Source organism: Sphaerodactylus townsendi, linkage group LG04 (assembly GCF_021028975.2).
Source record: "Sphaerodactylus townsendi isolate TG3544 linkage group LG04, MPM_Stown_v2.3, whole genome shotgun sequence".
In the NCBI taxonomy this organism is placed as follows: Eukaryota; Metazoa; Chordata; class Lepidosauria; order Squamata; family Sphaerodactylidae; genus Sphaerodactylus; species Sphaerodactylus townsendi.
This window is the reverse complement of record NC_059428.1, coordinates 18,630,794-18,647,520: the sequence shown is the minus strand read 5'-3', so window position 1 is coordinate 18,647,520 and position 16,727 is coordinate 18,630,794. Positions and strand designations below refer to the sequence as shown.

General features: G+C 45.5%; 1 protein-coding gene across 5 annotated transcripts in view; it reads right to left on the bottom strand.

Moving 5' to 3' along the window:
• Positions 1 to 2,698: 2,698 nt before the first annotated feature.
• The window catches only part of FAT3 (FAT atypical cadherin 3), a 484,297-nt gene continuing 470,268 nt past the window's right edge, over positions 2,699 to 16,727 (bottom strand). For 2 of the 5 annotated variants that reach the window (XM_048492351.1, XM_048492352.1), the window contains 2 exons: positions 6,506 to 6,541; positions 2,699 to 5,795 (listed from right to left, as the gene is read on the bottom strand). In XM_048492351.1, coding sequence (XP_048348308.1) covers positions 5,170 to 5,795; positions 6,506 to 6,541 — 662 coding nt within the window. In that variant the 3' untranslated portion in view covers positions 2,699 to 5,169. Of the gene's footprint in view, positions 5,796 to 6,505; positions 6,542 to 7,213; positions 7,290 to 16,727 lie in introns of all 5 variants that reach the window. The other 3 variants (XM_048492353.1, XM_048492354.1, XM_048492355.1) reach the window with 2 other exon arrangements.

Genomic DNA, 16,727 nt, shown 5'->3' with positions numbered 1-16,727 from the left:
CCCTTGCCTGCCCGTCTCCCATGTAAAGCATTTCAGTGCCTTTCTGTTTAATGCATAGCCTTGGAAATTTCAAGTGTGAAATAAGGGTAAAATATGGGTAAACTGACAGTGGGGACTCCATTATAGGTATATGGGATTTCAGATGAAGTATATGAATAAGCCAAAACATTTTTTTAAAGTTCTTTCAGCAGTTCATAATGATTTCTGAACCGACGGTCTCGCCAACCAGTTTCTGGAAGACTTTAGCAGCCCCTGGCCAGTTTTGTACTCTTAGGTAGTCAGCAAAAACTTCCTGAAGACATGATTGAAAGACATGGCCCTAAATTCTGCACCTAAGCCTCATTTCAATTGTGTTTAAGAGGGACCAGAATAGAATTCAGAGAATAGAGAGGAACCAAGATCTTGGAGGAATCATTGTTATAGGCACCTGGAATGGGATAGAAACGTGGACCTCTGCAGAACAGCCATTCACCCTACTCAGAATAGGTCTAAACTCTACTGAAAGCAATGAAAAGTCTAAAAAGTATTTCTATTCATTAGCTTGGATCCCATGGAAAATCCCTGTCGGCAAATGGGGATTTCCACCAGTCAATTGGGACCTCTTTGACTCGCTTCTCCTGCCCAGCTTAACAGACTGGTAGGGGGGGAATTAAGGGTGCTCCTTGGTGTTGGGCCAACACAGGATGTTACTTCTGGTGAAAAATCTGAAGTGATGTCATCACACCTGGGTGACATTCTAGGATTCTTTCTTTTTTTGCTGGAAATGACGCTGTGCATTGGAACAACAACAAGAAGGTTTTCCCTTCTCCTCAAACTCTCCCAGGGGGCTGCCAGATTCTGGGTGAACAGACAGGAACAACATGGAGAGGAATTAAAGATCTGATGTCTGAAGCAAAAATCCCCTTCCTTCCTGTTAGTGGAATTCTTCCATTGGGTCCAACCCATTCTGCGCAAAGAGGTAGAAAACTGAGGCATAAGCACTCTGGACTACTTCATTTCGTGTGGAAAGGTAAACTTTTTGAATGCTCCTCCACATTAGTACACTTCTTCCGTCATGAAAACTACCATGATAAAAGGATCGGGCAGTATATTGTGCAGTTTATCCAGCCGTGGGTAGGTTTTTTAAATGCAGGAGAAGAGTCACCCTTCAAAACATGTTCATCTCCAGCCAGAAGTGATATGGTCCAGAATTTTGACCATCTCAGTTCATTTTTCCGCATAACAGAATGGGATGGAATGGCTGAGTCACAGGGAAGTCCAATTCCCTTGATTTCAGTGCAATTTAATCTTCCCTGGGGTGAACCTCCAGGTCAATAAACTCAACAAAATCAAACGACGTAGATGAGGAAACCCTCAGTTATGCTGTTTTTCTTCTAACAGCAGCTACAACTCATAAGACAAGCACATAGGGACATAAGTGTTTCTTTCCATAGGCCTACACAATCTGTGCATTTGTGAATACGCTTAATCCTGTGTGCTTTCCCTCTTTTTGGATCGTGGCCTGTATTTTTAGCCTGGTTGATGTTTTCATGCCAGGAGAGCGGCCAAAATATGGCAATTTCTCACCAAGCAGGTATATTTACACCAGGACTTTCGCCAACAAGGTGAGGACTCGTGTGACCAAATTCCTCAACACAAAACAAAAACCTCTGCATCTATGAAGTTCTCATGTCAACACAGAGTAGAACATGTTTTTTTGCATGAAGACAACGATTTATTATTTTCGTATAGAGGAACCCCCATCTGCGGTCTGAAGAAATGGATCCGAAACACAGCTTTCCTATTTTGATGAGTAGTGGGCCTCAAAGAAAACAGGCAGAGAAGTGAATCAATTAACGGTGATAATTAAAAAAGAATCGTCTTTGAGGTTAATGGAGCCAACCTCTCCCTTGGACAACTGTTCAAGTATTCGGGCTTTGGAGGACACTGCTGGGGGCAGGAGAAGAATGAAGGGGGTTATCAAAAGAGTGGGTAGATTGTAGCAAGAAGACCTTCCAAGATGCGACAAGTCCTAGGATGAAGGGGGGCAGCATAGGGTACGTGGGAAGAAATCAAAGGTGGCTCTTTCGAAAAGCTCCTGTTGTTTAGGTGGCCTGGTTTAAGCAGCATTCGGGGCTGGTTAGTGGAAGACCAATAGAAAACAGAGAAACATGTACAAAATAGCAATAGTTAGCCACTTTCTTACACATATGGATCCCTACGTTTCCAAATATCTCCCAGGGTGCCATCACTGATATGTCTTCGTCATAATAACAAAATAAGCCCAAGGAAGCACAAGTGATTCTGTCTGTAAAGTGGAAGCCTGTAAAAATTACCTCATGATTACTTTGCGGGGGACAAAATGGTTCAGTTGAACCAAGGTTCAGAACTTTCAAATATGCAATTATATTTGGATCCACTGAAAGCCGAATGGATATCGTGAGCCTGTGGAGAAGCTGTGGCTGATGGTGATTGGTGTTTGAAGCCATCATTCCCCATCTCTTTCCCTTTCCAAAAGAAAAAAAGACGAAAAGGAAGATCTCCCCTTCAGTTAGGCTAACCCATAAACTATCTAGTCCCATGGTGGCGAACCTTTGGCACTCCAGATGTTATGGACTACAACTCCCATCAGCCCCTGCCAGAAGCATGCTGGCAGAGGCTGATGGGAATTGTAGTCCATAACATCTGGAGTGCCAAAGGTTCGCCACCACTGATCTAGTCTGTTTACAGTATCCACTTCTTTGAAAAAACGCAGTGCTACGCTCAGCAACTTCACCTCATTTGGAAGAACTGTTTAGAATCTTGGAAGGTAAACCTGTTCTTCATTTCCTTCACAACTGGGTGATGCAATATTCAAGTATAGTTGTTTTCTGAACCCCTGCAGAAAACATTGGAAGGGGGGCACGGGGTGGGGGGTGCTGAGAGACGGAGGAAATGCACAAATCACCGATGTACTACGAACAGATGGTCTGTTGTATTGGCAAAGGGGGTGTATGTGGAAACTGAAAATACATCACTGAGTTGAACGGGATGAGAAAGTGGGCCAGTACGTTTCCAACATATTCATACAAGCAGCATGATCAAAACTCATTTTTAACATGTCTCTGCATTCTAACCCAAAGACAGAGAGGCCTTGAAAGTATCCAAACTCAGTGCAGGAGGTGAGGATAAGGCATTCTTATACATTATCAGTGCATGACGCAGGTTTCAGACTCCCTTTGCTATTAAAAGTGTTACCTGGTCATTGGTGGGTTTTGATATTATTATTGTTATTGTTGTTGTTGAGTCGGCAAATTTATCAACCAGTGTTTTCTTCCGTTGAAAGAACCAGGTCATTGATGAGCTTAACAAAACCAGAAATGGGTGGCAGTCAGGGAAATCTCTCATTCAAGGGATGGCATGTGCTAGAAACATTCATTGAAAGTTTTGTTGATGGAGAACCAGAATGAGTCAAAGGCATGGGGTAGGTCATCCATGAGTACTCTCCAGTTTACTTATTCAGTACACCTTCTGGCTCCCTAGGAAGCAAGGATGACTCTCTCTGTAAATAAACCCTCTGCATTACTGAATAAGACACCCTTAGCTTGCAGTTAGATGGAGAGAAGCCATATTAGTCGGCAGTAGAAGACCTACATAGGAGTCCAGTCGCACCTCGGAGATTAATAAGATATTCGGGGTATAAACTTCCAAGAGTCAAAGCTCACTCTGTCTAATGAAAGGAAAGCTGGCTTTTGAGAAGCATATATCCTAAAAAATCTTATTCATCTCTAAGCCACCGCTGGACTCAAATCTAGCTCTTCGGATGCCTATAAATAGAATAAGAATACTGCTCAAGTATTTTAAAGCAACGTGTGTGTACATGTATGCATACATATGAATATATGCCCACCTACCACCTGTGGTGTTTAAATGGCACATGGCTATTAATGCAAAACACTGCTAAAGCCAGAGATTCTATATCTCCCCCTCGAGGCCCCAATTAAATAAAACTGTCTGGACGTTTTTTGAGTTTTACAAACACCGATTCGGGGATGCTGAATCAGCTACTCAGGGGAGATAGACAGCGGTCCAGAAGAACGGGCAACCGATGTGCGCTGAAATTCCACGCGCCAGCCTCCAGCAGGCTTTGCAGAAGATGTCAAGTTCCTGTATCCTTTAACCACTCTGTAGGAATAGGGGATTGGAGGCAGCTCTGCACATCTTCACGAGGCTGGTTTTGCCCAAACCCTCTCTCCTGCTCAGCTATAGGGGAGCCCTGTTCCCCAGTAACGTCTGCTCGATCATCAGAGATGAAAGAAACACCATCTTCCCCGCCTGCCCCATTCCATCAGGACACCATTGGCTACTATTAAACAGCTGCTTGGCAGTCCGTCTGCCTTGTCTCATCTACCCCTCTTCACTTTGTAATCACCAGAGCCGTGGGGTTCCGTGCCAACATCCCACGACCCAAACTATCCGAACGAGGGCAGCAATAGGCCCACTGCAATTTCTGCACTATGGAGAGAAGGTAGGGAATTCTAACACGGGCTTTCCCCCACAGGAATCTCTGCCCTCTCATTTTTCAACGCCAAAGGTGCAGTCAAAGCCTTTGAACGAAGTCAGTATCGTTTGTTTGTTCTCTCTAGAGCATTACAGAAAGGAATGTGCTTACAGGTTCGTAACATTGAAATCGGTAGGTGCTTTTTTTTTTTAAGAGAATGACTCAGCTTTGCCAACTGGGTTTGCTTTCATTCATCGGAACGGATGAAGTGTAGCATATGCAGCAATGCCTCGGTGAGAGTTGTGTGTATCCTAATACTGCAGGTGCTTTCGCCTCGTAACACTTTTAATAGTACAATACTGGACAAAACTAGGAGAATGAAAGCATGGTCCACTGTTGAATGCTATCCCCTTAGGAAACCTCTCCACTTTGCAAAAAAACGAAAACAGGAAGATGACCATTCCAAGGACTTGAACTTAAGACACAAGAGAACCGTTCCCTGGGAAGACCTTTCGCCTCTTTGTACGTGCACAAACAGTGCCAATTTCTCGACAGGGTTAAAAATGGGTTATGTTACATTTCTGCCTGGCCCAATATATAGATATATATTGAGAGACATCTATTTTCTTAGCCAAAAAAAAATTTGTTCTCAACAGTTATGCTATGAATGGGACCAAACAACAGTAACGACACCGACAAAACCAGTTCCTTCACACTTGAGTCTGGTGATGGGTCTCCACAAAGGGAATGTGCACGTGATGGTGATCCAGGCAGAGCTCTTCGATGCTCTCGTAGTCGCTCATGGCGACCTCTGAGTCATCAAAGCCACCGCCCGCCGAAACGTCAGACGAGGATGCGTCCAGGGAATTGTGTAAGGACAAGGGCTTCTTGGTTGCACTAACGTTCTCCGTATTTGGTCCCAGGCCAACCCCAAAAGTACTAAATTCGTTCCCAGTCTGAGACACGCCATTGTCCATTTCGCTGGGAAACGAATGCGGGGGGAGGTACTGGCTTGGGTGGAACTGCGGCCGTCGCCGGCAATCCGGGCTAAGTGTGCTGGCCATGGAGATGGATTGCGAGGGGGGAAGTGCTTCGTAGTGGTCCGGGTAGTCCTCCGGGAGAGGAGGGGGTAGCTGGTCCTGGTTTAAAAACTCCTCCTCGTGTGGTGGGGGGTAGTCGCTGTCAATGTCATAACCACCAAGGTAATAATCTGTTTCCAGTTCTCTCGTGCTCCCGTGATGCACCGAACCGCCGTCTGTTGTCTCGTAATTGGGCACTTCCTCAATGTCAGATAACCGAGCGCTCGGCATCCAGTCAGAGGTGTCCCAGTGATAAGCTGTGGAAAGAAGCAAACGTAATGAATCTGGTGGCGGGAAACAGAACTCTTAGCAGAGATGAAGTCTACAGCATGCACCTGCTAGGAAGCAAATCCCTGGGGATAGGGGCTCAGCCAATCACAGCTGCATATGCAAATAATTAGCATGCACCACAGTGTTGTGTTCCCCCTTCCCCCCCCAACACTGGCCACCCATGCTCTGGCCATAGTCAGTAGAAACAGCTGTATGTAACAATGACCACAATACAACACAACACGACATAACGCAAATATTTCACGTTTGCAAACGCCGTTAGAAAGTAATGAATACAAGAAATAAAAAATGCTAAAAACTTAAAGCATGGGGGAAGGATGTGGAAATCCATTCATCGGTTAAACAAAATAAACACATTAATAACAGCTTAGCATGCTGACACTGCCGTGCTCCAATCTGGATCTGGGGAGAAAAGTAATTAAACAGCCCATAACGCAAGGTATGAGAAAGAAACAGCTGATTCCTGAAATATTTTTTAAAAATGAAGGTCTTTTTCCCTCAAAGGAAATTAAAATATGCACAGTAACATGCTTTAAACATGCATAATCTGGGCACCGACTGATCCCCAAAGTGGAGACCAAACAAAGCAGATTAGTAAAATGTTAAAAACAAAACTAAATCGAGCGGGTTCCCCAGATCACCCTCTCCTACTCAACGCAGCAGACAGAAAAGTCACCTCTGTTGTAGCTCTGTCCTTGATCCATACCAGTCACTGTCAAATACAAAGCGAAAAAGAGCAACACTGGAAATTCTCAAGTTTGAAACCAGTACAGGGTTAAACAGACAAACTGCAGAAAGTAACCAAGAGTCGCAAGACAGCTTAAAACCAAACGAGTTCGCTGAGGCGGAACCATTAAATCTTGTGCCACGATAAATTGGTTCCTGGAAGATGTCTGGAGACTCTTTATTAATTTCAATCAATTTCATGACAATCCTAGATCAGCCGACTCTTTATTAATTTGACTCCAGTAGGCTAAGGGAGCAATTCTAAGCAGAGCTACTTGGAAGTAAGACCCAGGTTATTCAGCGGGGTACACTCCCAGGAAAAGGTCCTTCGGGTTGTACTCTAACATGGCTAACCTGTCAAAACTGCACATGTCTTACGATGCAGTATCGGGTTCTAAAATGGATTAGGGCCAAAGTATTAAGCAACACTGTAGTTTTAACATTAAAGGGGAGGAGGGGCTACTTTTTCTAAGACAAATATAGGCAAAAAGGGCATGATATCTATTGATAGGAACATATACCTTTTCTCACTCCAATTATCTGAATCAAACATGCAAAACTGACTCATGCATACAACTCTAAAGCGAACAACTAGACGTTTCTGTACGGTTTATTGTCTCTCTCGTTCAGTTTTGAAACAGAAAAAATAAAAATCTACCATTTTTAGGGCCGGTTCAAACAAATCTGGGCCCAAGTACGCTCAGATACCACGGTGAGGGGCACGGTATAACAACCTGAACGGAACAGAATAGAAACGTGGTCAATGGGGCCACCCAAAGCAAACATGACGAGTCTACGCCAAAGGCAAAAGTATTATGTGGTTTGGGGCGATCAGCAGCGTGCCTTGAGGTGAATAAATGTATATCTATATTTTGGGCTTTAATAGCACCATGAAGGGAGCCTTTTATATTTGGGATTGTCTGAGGTGCCCTGGCCATATTTCAATTTTTAAAACTGTTCATCAGTACAGGAAAGTAGCCCTTCCTTAGTAATGAAAGGCTGAATGTGAAGCCGATTCTGATACTTTGTGATTGTTCTTCTGGACCAGGGGTCTGCAACCTGTGGCTCTACAGATGTTCATGGACTACAAATCCCATCAGCCCATGCCAGCATGGCCAATTGGCCATGTGGCAGGGGCTGATGGGAATTGTAGTCCATGAACATCTGGAGAGCCACAGGTTACAGATCCATGTTCTGGACAGATAGAAACTTTGGGGCATTGCTTACTGCAGAGGCGTACTGCGGGAAAATGGTACCCATGGCAACAACTGAAGGAGCAGCTGGGCCGGGAGCCTGCCACGGGCCCGCCGGGCGCCCCTCATCTGATCTAGTCAATTGACCCCCCCATGTCCCTCTGGCAGATACGCCACTGGCTTACTGGAATGTGGTACCTTTTGCAATATAAGGTATGTGTGGATTACTCCTTTTTTGTGATAGTGAGGGGTTGCTAACATCAGTCAAGGTTAAAAAAAACTCTTGGCAGGTGTGGATTTTGGAGTCACAGTGGCTGTGTCCAAATTTTTTTTGCTCATGCGATGAAATCGAAAAGATCTCCAGCGTAGTAACTAGTTGGTTATTTCAACTACTTATTTTTTGAGTGATTTACTGTGACAATGCTCAAGGCTTGTAGGCTGAAGTAATCATTAAAGTAAATATTTTAGAATTCCAAACTGGCAAAAAAATGGGCTGTGTTTCTCCTGTGCCTATGAGAACAGCTTCAGTGCAGAAATCAAGAGTGGGAACTACTTATAGTCAAAATTACTGACTCTACTGAATAAAATATTTTTTAAAACCCTGACCAAATTAACTGACAAATTACTGAGCAATTTAATTTCAGCCTACTGATAAATGAATGTTTTAAAAATAAAACTGAGAATTCATTAAATCTTTTTAGAAAAATTATCTGGCTTCCACTATTTTTCTCAGCAAACCTTTTAGTTGAAAAGAACATTTTCACGATGATGTTCTCACTATTGTATTAAAAAGTTTAAAGCAAAAAAAATTCCCCTTCTAAATATAGTAGCGTGCTGCAGATAAAAAAGCATATTTAAAAATCATCCATGGAATCATCCATCATCATTATGAGAACAAAACGTAATTAGTGTAAGGTAAGACTTGTCTTAGGAGTCGCATGGCGTAGTGGTTAAGTGCTTGCACTGCCACTCACACGGTCAGGAGTTCAAGCCCCCTGTGGGTCAGATATCATGGCAGCTGGCTCACGGCCAATTCAGCCATCCATCCATTTCTTGGTCGGTAAATGAGTACCTAGCTCATAGCTAGGGGGTAAAGAATAACCGGGGAAAGCAATGGCAAACTACCCCACAAAAGATGCTTGCCTATAAAATCACTGCTTGCAGTGGTACCCCAGGGTCCAACACGACTTTTTTAAGACTTGTCTTTATTTTTATTTTTATCTTTGGATTTTTGCTGTTCTTAAATTCTTACATTTCTCAAGAGTATTGAATCCCACCACGTCCTGTTCATTCGGTTGCATCCCTTAGGAACGCTTGAGCAACTATCCGCTTCTCGTTCTGTTCTTGTCTCAGCTTTTTCAGCTTCGCTTCCTTCCCGTGTATGTACTATTCTTTTTCACTGTCCATCTTTTTAAACCTCACTCCTTTGCCTTCTCCCTTTCATAATTTCCCTTTTTGTTCCTTCTCCTTCATGGCATGCTGTAATGAACGACATTGCTTGTAATGAACATGAAGAAAAAGAGAGTCCACCGAAACATCAGGAAAGGCATCCTGACAGCGAGGGCTGTTCGACAGTGGAACGCACTACCTCGGAGTGTGGTGGAGTCTCATTCTTTGGAGGTTTTTTAAGAGAGGCTGGATGGCCATCTGTCAGAGTGCTTTGATTTGACAGAGCCCTCCAGGGGTCTATCAAGTCTAATAAATAAAATAAATAAATTGTGTGTTCCTGCATGGCAGGGGGTTGGACTAGATGGCCCTTGGAGTCTCTTCCAACTCTATGATTCTATGAATTGCTCTTGCCATCTGTAACAGCTCCTATGTCTCTGGTGGCGAACATATGGCACTCCAAATGGACTACAATTCCCATCAGCCCCTGCCAGCATAGCCAATTGGCTGATGGGAATTGTAGTCCATGAACATGTGGAGCGCCATAGGTTCGCCACCACTGTCCTATGTGATATTAACGTGGTATACCATGTTTTCATATACATTATAATCAGTTTCTTTGACCAGCAGGTGGACATTCAAAGTTCTCTCTGACATGCTGGCCCTTCCATCATTCAAAATGCCTCCAGAGTTTGAAAAAAACTTCTTCTGTGTCCACACTACCAAGTAATACTGATAACGCTGCTTTCACCAGCTTGGTACCCAGTGGGTGTTTGGGAACTCTAGATGGTTTTGTCTTTTCAGAGAACTGATTCCAGTATATATGTATATGGCATATTTCACCAGCAGCTCATCTTTGAGTCTAAGAAGTTTCCATTATTCTTCCGCAATATCCATAGGGGGCGGGGCTGCTATTTCCATTATATTTTCTGGGGTTCCTTTTTCAATTCACTGTGCTGGAGCTAAACATTGAAGATTTCTGAGGAAAAGGTGTTTGCAGGCTGTTAACAATGTGTGGGGTTGTTGTTTTTTTGCTCCTGTTAAAAAGAGCATCTGTTCCTTTTCAGAAAGTTTTTTTCAGTTCGTCACAGATTCTACTTTCGCTGATTAGGACTCTCACAGGTATTCAGTGCTCATCACTGAAGGCTTCAAGTCACAGCAGTGCCGAACTCTGACAAACACGGTTCATTACAGCTCTTACGAGTGTTTTTAATTCACTGTGCGTCCCATGCGCCGAAGGCTCTTCTTTCTGCAACGCTCCAGGGGACTTTGTAAATAAGTGGGCACCTGTGCAATAAGGCATCCTCTCAGCTTTCATTTGGCTTTTCCGCACAATTCATTTAAAAAGGTTTTGAAGCAAGAAGTAAAATGTTTCCTCCGCGGAGTTCCGCATTGTTTCTACCCTGAACTTCTCTGCTTCCCTGAACTTCCTTCTCGGCACCATTTTCGGAGCTCACTCAGTTCCCCCTGGCCTGTTTATTTGAAGCATTTATGTGTTATTTTATTGGGGGGGGGGGGACTTCAAAGCATCGAGTATACAGAATGCAGCACAAGGCTGGGAAGCACTGAAGCATTGATTCAGCACAGAAGGGGAAAAAATACGTAATGGTGGCCTGGAATAATTTCAAGGGGGTGACTGCGAATTGAGGGGGCGGGGGCTGGAATTGAAAACATTTTACAAATGTTTTAGGAGATTTGTGTGGAAAGGGCCATTGTCTCATGTTTTAAGCGGTTAATTATGTTTCTATGGCTCATTCTGCACATGCAGAATAATGCCCTTTCAAACTGCTTTCAGTGCTCTTTGAAGCTGTGCGGAATAGCAAAATCAACTAGCTGTGCGGAATAGCAAAATCCACTTGCAAACAGTTGTGAAAGTGGTTTGAAAACGCATTATTTTGCGTGTGCGGAAGGGGCCTATACTTTGAGGAAGATTTCACCCGATCACTGTTACTGTTAGGAACAAAGTCCTTAAAAGTACTTCTTAACAGCTGGCCACTGTTCAGTCAATCTTGTGGCTGCTCTCTCAAGTGATAACCACTTAAAAGAAACATGTTTTGGGAAACAATGATTTGGGATACCAAGATCACTTTGAATTTTTTTTTGTGAGATCCTCTCATTGTGATGGCCACCCATTGAAAAAAAAATGAAGAAGGAAAATCAAATTTGATGCATCATCTCCAATTCTGTCATACCCCCTATGGGATTATGGACTATATCAGGGGTCTGCAGCCTGCGTGTCTCCAGATGTTCATGGGCTACAAATCCCATGTCTGACAGGGGCTGATGGGAATTGTAGTCCATGAACATCTGGAGACACGCAGGTTGCAGACCCCTGGACTATACGAACATTACAAGTGCCAATATCTACCACAGGCTGCCTCTTTATCAAAGTAAGATGATCATTCATGAGTTCGGTGACAACCTTGTTGAGGTTTGGCCCATCAGCATTAGCAGTTTTGACTGAGGAAACTGTACCAAGTCCAAAGCTTCGTCCAGTTCACTTTAGCTGTTGCCGATCCCATAGACAAAGTCTGCAGGTGCCTGGTCGCAATTATGTTTCTGGTTGGTGACCAGTATTTAACAGCTACCTGTGATTCTTTGTAAGATGTCCTGCTGGTGGCTTCATCATAGCACAGGGTCTCCAATATGTACCATTAAAATCCTTCAGCAACTGTCTTCTGAAATATGGGGCCAGAGGACCTGTTGATAGATATTGTGCCTTAGGGCACTGCATTTGGAAACATAAACTTGAAAGTTTCCCCAATATTTTCACAAGAGGGCTCAAAAGCGAAGTCAGTTGAAACTGTTTTCAATATCCAGATAAGTTCTGCTCTTGCTGCACTATCTTTGTAGAATAGTTGCTATGCCATCTTCAGTTCCTGGGCAATCTTCAGTGTGGCTACCAAAAGAAGGAGAGTTTCGATTTAAAGCTCCCCCCTTTTCTCCTGTAAGGAGACTCAAAGGGGCTCACAACCTCCTTTTCCCTTCGTCTCCTTATAAGAAGAAGAATAGAAGAAGAGTTTGGATTTATATCCCCCCTTTCTCTCCTGCAGGAGACTCAAAGGGGCTTACAATCTCCTTGCCCTTCCCCCCTCACAACAAACACCCTGTGAGGTAGGTGGGGCTGAGAGAGCTCCGAAAAGCTGTGACTAGCCCAAGGTCACCCAGCTGGCATGTGTGGGAGTGTACAGGCTAATGTGAATTCCCCAGATAAGCCTCCACAGCTCAGGCGGCAGAGCTGGGAATCAAACCTGGTTCCTCCAGATTAGATACACGAGCTCTTAACCTCCTACGCCACTGCTGCTCCTTAAGAAGCAGGTGGAGCTGAGAGACTTCTGAAAGGACTGTGACTAGCCCAAAGTCACCCAGCTGGAATGGGAAAACAAATCTGGTTCACCAGATAAGACTCTGCTGCTCAGCTGGAGGAGTGAGGAATCAAACCTGGCTCTCTGGATTACAGTCCACCTGCTCTTAACTGCTATACCAGGGGTAGGGAACCTGCGGCTCTCCAGATGTTCAGGAACTACAATTCCCATCAGCCTCTGTCAGCATGGCCAATTGGCCATGCTGGTAGGGGCTGATGGGAATTGTAGTTCCTGAACATCTGGAGAGCCGCAGGTTCCCTACCCCTGCGCTATACCGTGCTGACTGTAGTTCCTTCCAACACACAAGGATTTACCACTGACAGATCTTGCTGAGATTTATACCAGTCGATTCCTGCACTCATCCTTATGTTTATGAGAAAAAGAACTGAACTGGAAAAAAAACCCCTGTCATCTCACTGGGAATTCACCAGGTTTCCTTCAAAATTTAGTAACAAAAACAAAAACAACCCACCCACCCCCACAAATTGCAGTCACGGCTACAAAGAAATACTGACCATTTTATTTTAAAAAACTGACAAAGTAGTGACCAAGCTAAAAAAAAACACCCTGAATAATACTGACTTTACTGACCATTCCCCCCCCATGAGAAATCAGCGGGGGGGGGGAGGTTTATTAAGCCAGAGAGTCAAGGGGAGGCCATACAGAACATGAGATTTAAACCTGAGTTTGAGCTGGGTATGTGTGATATTCTGCACCACCCTGAATCTCTCTCGCCGTGTGTCATCTGTATGATGTATTGCTCTGTAAATATGCTTCACTGTTACTGCGCTGTCCTGAGCGGCTATACCAGAATAACCTCCTGGATCAGGGGTCGGCAACCTTTACCACCCAAAGAGCCATTTTCCATGGCCCCGAAGATCTACCAAGCCGGAGAGGCAGCTCCTCATGGAGCCGCCTCCGGTTCAGCCCCTCCACTCACCTTTCCTTCCAGGACTGGGAGGCGGAGATGCCGGGCAGAAAAAACCCCTCTTCCCGACGGAGCAGGCAGCCGTGGGGATGGCAGAGGAGATGGCAGCTGTTCTGGAGGGACACGCCCACACTACCCTCTGACTTCCAGGGGTTGGAGAACAGCGTGGGCGTGTCCCTCCAGCCCTCCAGAGAAGTGCTGGAAGGAGAGGTGAGTGGAGGGGACATGATAAGTGGCGCCCTCATGCACGGAGCCGCCTCCGGTTTGGCCCGGGTTCGGCCCCTCCACTCACCGTTCCTTCCAGCGCCGTTCCTTCCAGGCCACATGGAGCTGCAGTACAAGGCTGAAAGAGCCACATGCGGCTCCAGAGCCGCAAGTTGCAGACCCCTGTCCTGGATGGTTCCACTGTGCTGGTGGGACCCTGAAACTTACAACACTGAGCTTACGCAATGGTCCCGTACACCTCATTTCTGTCCCCCTTTAGCCCAGATAACATTCCCCCTGTTCACCCTTGGCACGCAGCTGTTCCCATGGCAGTGACAGATGTGCAATGGAAATTAAACTAGCAAATTGATGAGCAGAAGGAGGATACTTTCTTACGCTATCCAGTGGTTGCCGCTCGGGCAGCACCGTCTGAACCGGCCCTGACTACTCCAAAACGAAAACAAAAAATGAAAACGAAAAATGAAAAAGAAAACAAGCCGGGGTTATAAGGACCGAACGGAAGGGATTTTTTTTCAGGTTTGCTAAATTTCATGCTCACACCCCACGCGGGGTGGTTATTATACTCCAGGTGTGAATGTTCAACGAAGCACTGTTTATCCTTACGAGACACAGCAGAACCTCACCAACCTCACCTAGTTTGCCCGCCCTACAAAACCGAAGCCAATTCCCTCTCCTGTTGGCTTCGAAGCAAGAATGGCACAAGCAAAGTTCTGGAGCTGTTCTGGATGTCACGTGACACGTGATGTCAGAATTCACAACTGTTCCCAAACGACTCTCAGGAACTTTCCCAACAGGGCTAAACTCGCAAGTGGTCAAGAAAATTTCTGAGAGTAGCCATATTGGACTGCAGTAGAACAGCTAGACTGGAGACCAGTAGAACCTTCAGAGACCAATGAGATTTTCATTGAGAGTCAAAAGCTTCCTCCAAGATCCTAATCTGACATTTGGACCACTACACTCCATTGGCTCTCAGTTTTTCCCTCCTTTACTTCCCTGCCACCCCCTCCCCTGGGAAAAGTCTGGATGACTTGCAAAGGTTGTGTGGTAGCAAGTTGCTCAGGTGAGTTCCGTGGTGGCCACTGTTGGGACTGGCTAGGTACTACAAGTCATTGGGCAGGAGCGACTCTGCACAGGAATGTGCTGCAGGTAGCCTTATGGAAGCCACTCACTCTTCCCACCTCACTCTCAATCTGCATGTAGGGAGAACCCTGCTGATCTATCTCACAGTGTGGCTGTAATAGTGACTGGTGTGCTCCTCGAGGGACAGCCTACTTTGTGCAGCGCAAGGTCTCTTAATCTTTTTGAGAAGAACAAGAAGAGAGTTTGGATTTACATCCCACCTTTCTCTCCTGTGAGGAGACTCAAGGTGGCTGACAAGCTCCTTTCCCTTCCTCTCACCACAACCAGCACCTTGTAAGGTAGGTGGGGCTGAGAGAGTTCTGAAGAACTGTGAATAGCCCAAGGTCACCCAGGGGACCCACGTAGGAGTGCGGAAACACATCTGGTTCGCCAAATAAGTCTCAGCCACTCAGGTGGAGGAGTGGGGAATCCAGCCTGGTTCTCCAGATCAGAATGCACCTGCTCTTAACCGCTACACCACGCTGCCTGCAGGCACTTTTGGAATTCTGACACAGGATGGTGGATGCAGCCACAAAATGGTTTTCACAAAATGGCTCTTCCAAGAGGTGGAGCCAGACCCTGTTGCAGCACACTTTCAGTCATGCTATGAAGATTCTTGTCTTGTGGCAGCAGCTGCAACCAAAATGAATGTCTGTAAAAATCTTCCTAGACAATGACATCTTTATGGCCAATCAGAATCTCAATGAAATCTAATGGCCAATCAGAAGTCCTGATGGTCAAAAGCCCCACCTAACTCCATGCACTTTCAAATAACTCTTGGCCAACACCAGAAAACATGTTGGCACCATGTTGAGGGCCGCTGGTATGGTGGTTAGAATGTTAAGACTAGGATGGGATGGACCCATGATCAAATCCCCACGATGCCACAAGGCTTGTGAGCTAGTCTCAGAGCAATGATCACACTCTCTCAGTCGTACTCCACCTGCCTGGATTGCTGTGAGGGTAAAATGCAGGAAGAGAGACCAACATATGAGCTCCTTGGTTGGATGGGCAGGATAAAAAATAAATAATGAGGGATACTCTGGTCCACAAAAGCTTATGATACATACATTGGTTATTCTTTTAGGAACCATATTACTAAGATTATGTGTGGGCAACAAACCCATCTGTTGATTAGCTCCTTCTCTGTACACTACTTACTAACCACTGTGACATTTTGCATTGGGTAAGTTAGTCCAAGTTGCTATGCAGAGACAGCCCAGGGCAAACCACCTCGGTTTGTCTCTTGCCTTGAAAACACTATGTGGGCCATTGTAATTTGGCAACCACTTGAGGGCATGTTTCACCACCAAGTTAGTTGTGCCTTGCTGAGTTCATTTTTGTTGGGACCTCCTCCGACCACTTACTCGCGGCCCATTCCCCAGGAATGCCATCCAGAAATACAAGCGGTTATCTTAAACCTGCATACTAGTTAGATCTACGTAAGATAAAAAAATATATTTCAGTGTATAGCCTATTTTCAGGGGGTGGTCTTCTTCATTCAGGGTTGTCCTCCTTTTGGATAAACAAGGTAATTCCTCTGGATCACCTACTCTCGGGGGCGTATCTAGGAAAAATGGAGCCTGGGGCAAAATCTGTGTTTTCTGACCCCCACCTCCGTTTCCCCTAGATACACCTCTGCCATGCAGCCCTTCCCCGCGCCTGCCCCCTTTCCTCACCGTCTGACCTGCACAGACCCTCTGGAGCACCTGCCTCACCACCGTCCTGCGGGATGCCCAACCACGTGGCAGTCCAGTCTCCTGCAGCATGGTACCCAATGGGCCTGAAGTTGGTGAGCGCAGCCCAGGCATGGAGGGAGTCACCAGGCACAGCGCTGCAGGAAAGGCTGGGTACAAGAACCCGGCCGATGCCTGGCGCCTCCCCGCGTGACTAGATGGTGTGCCCCCGGAGACATGTGACACCACATGTCCCCGTGGGCAGTACGCCCCTGACTAC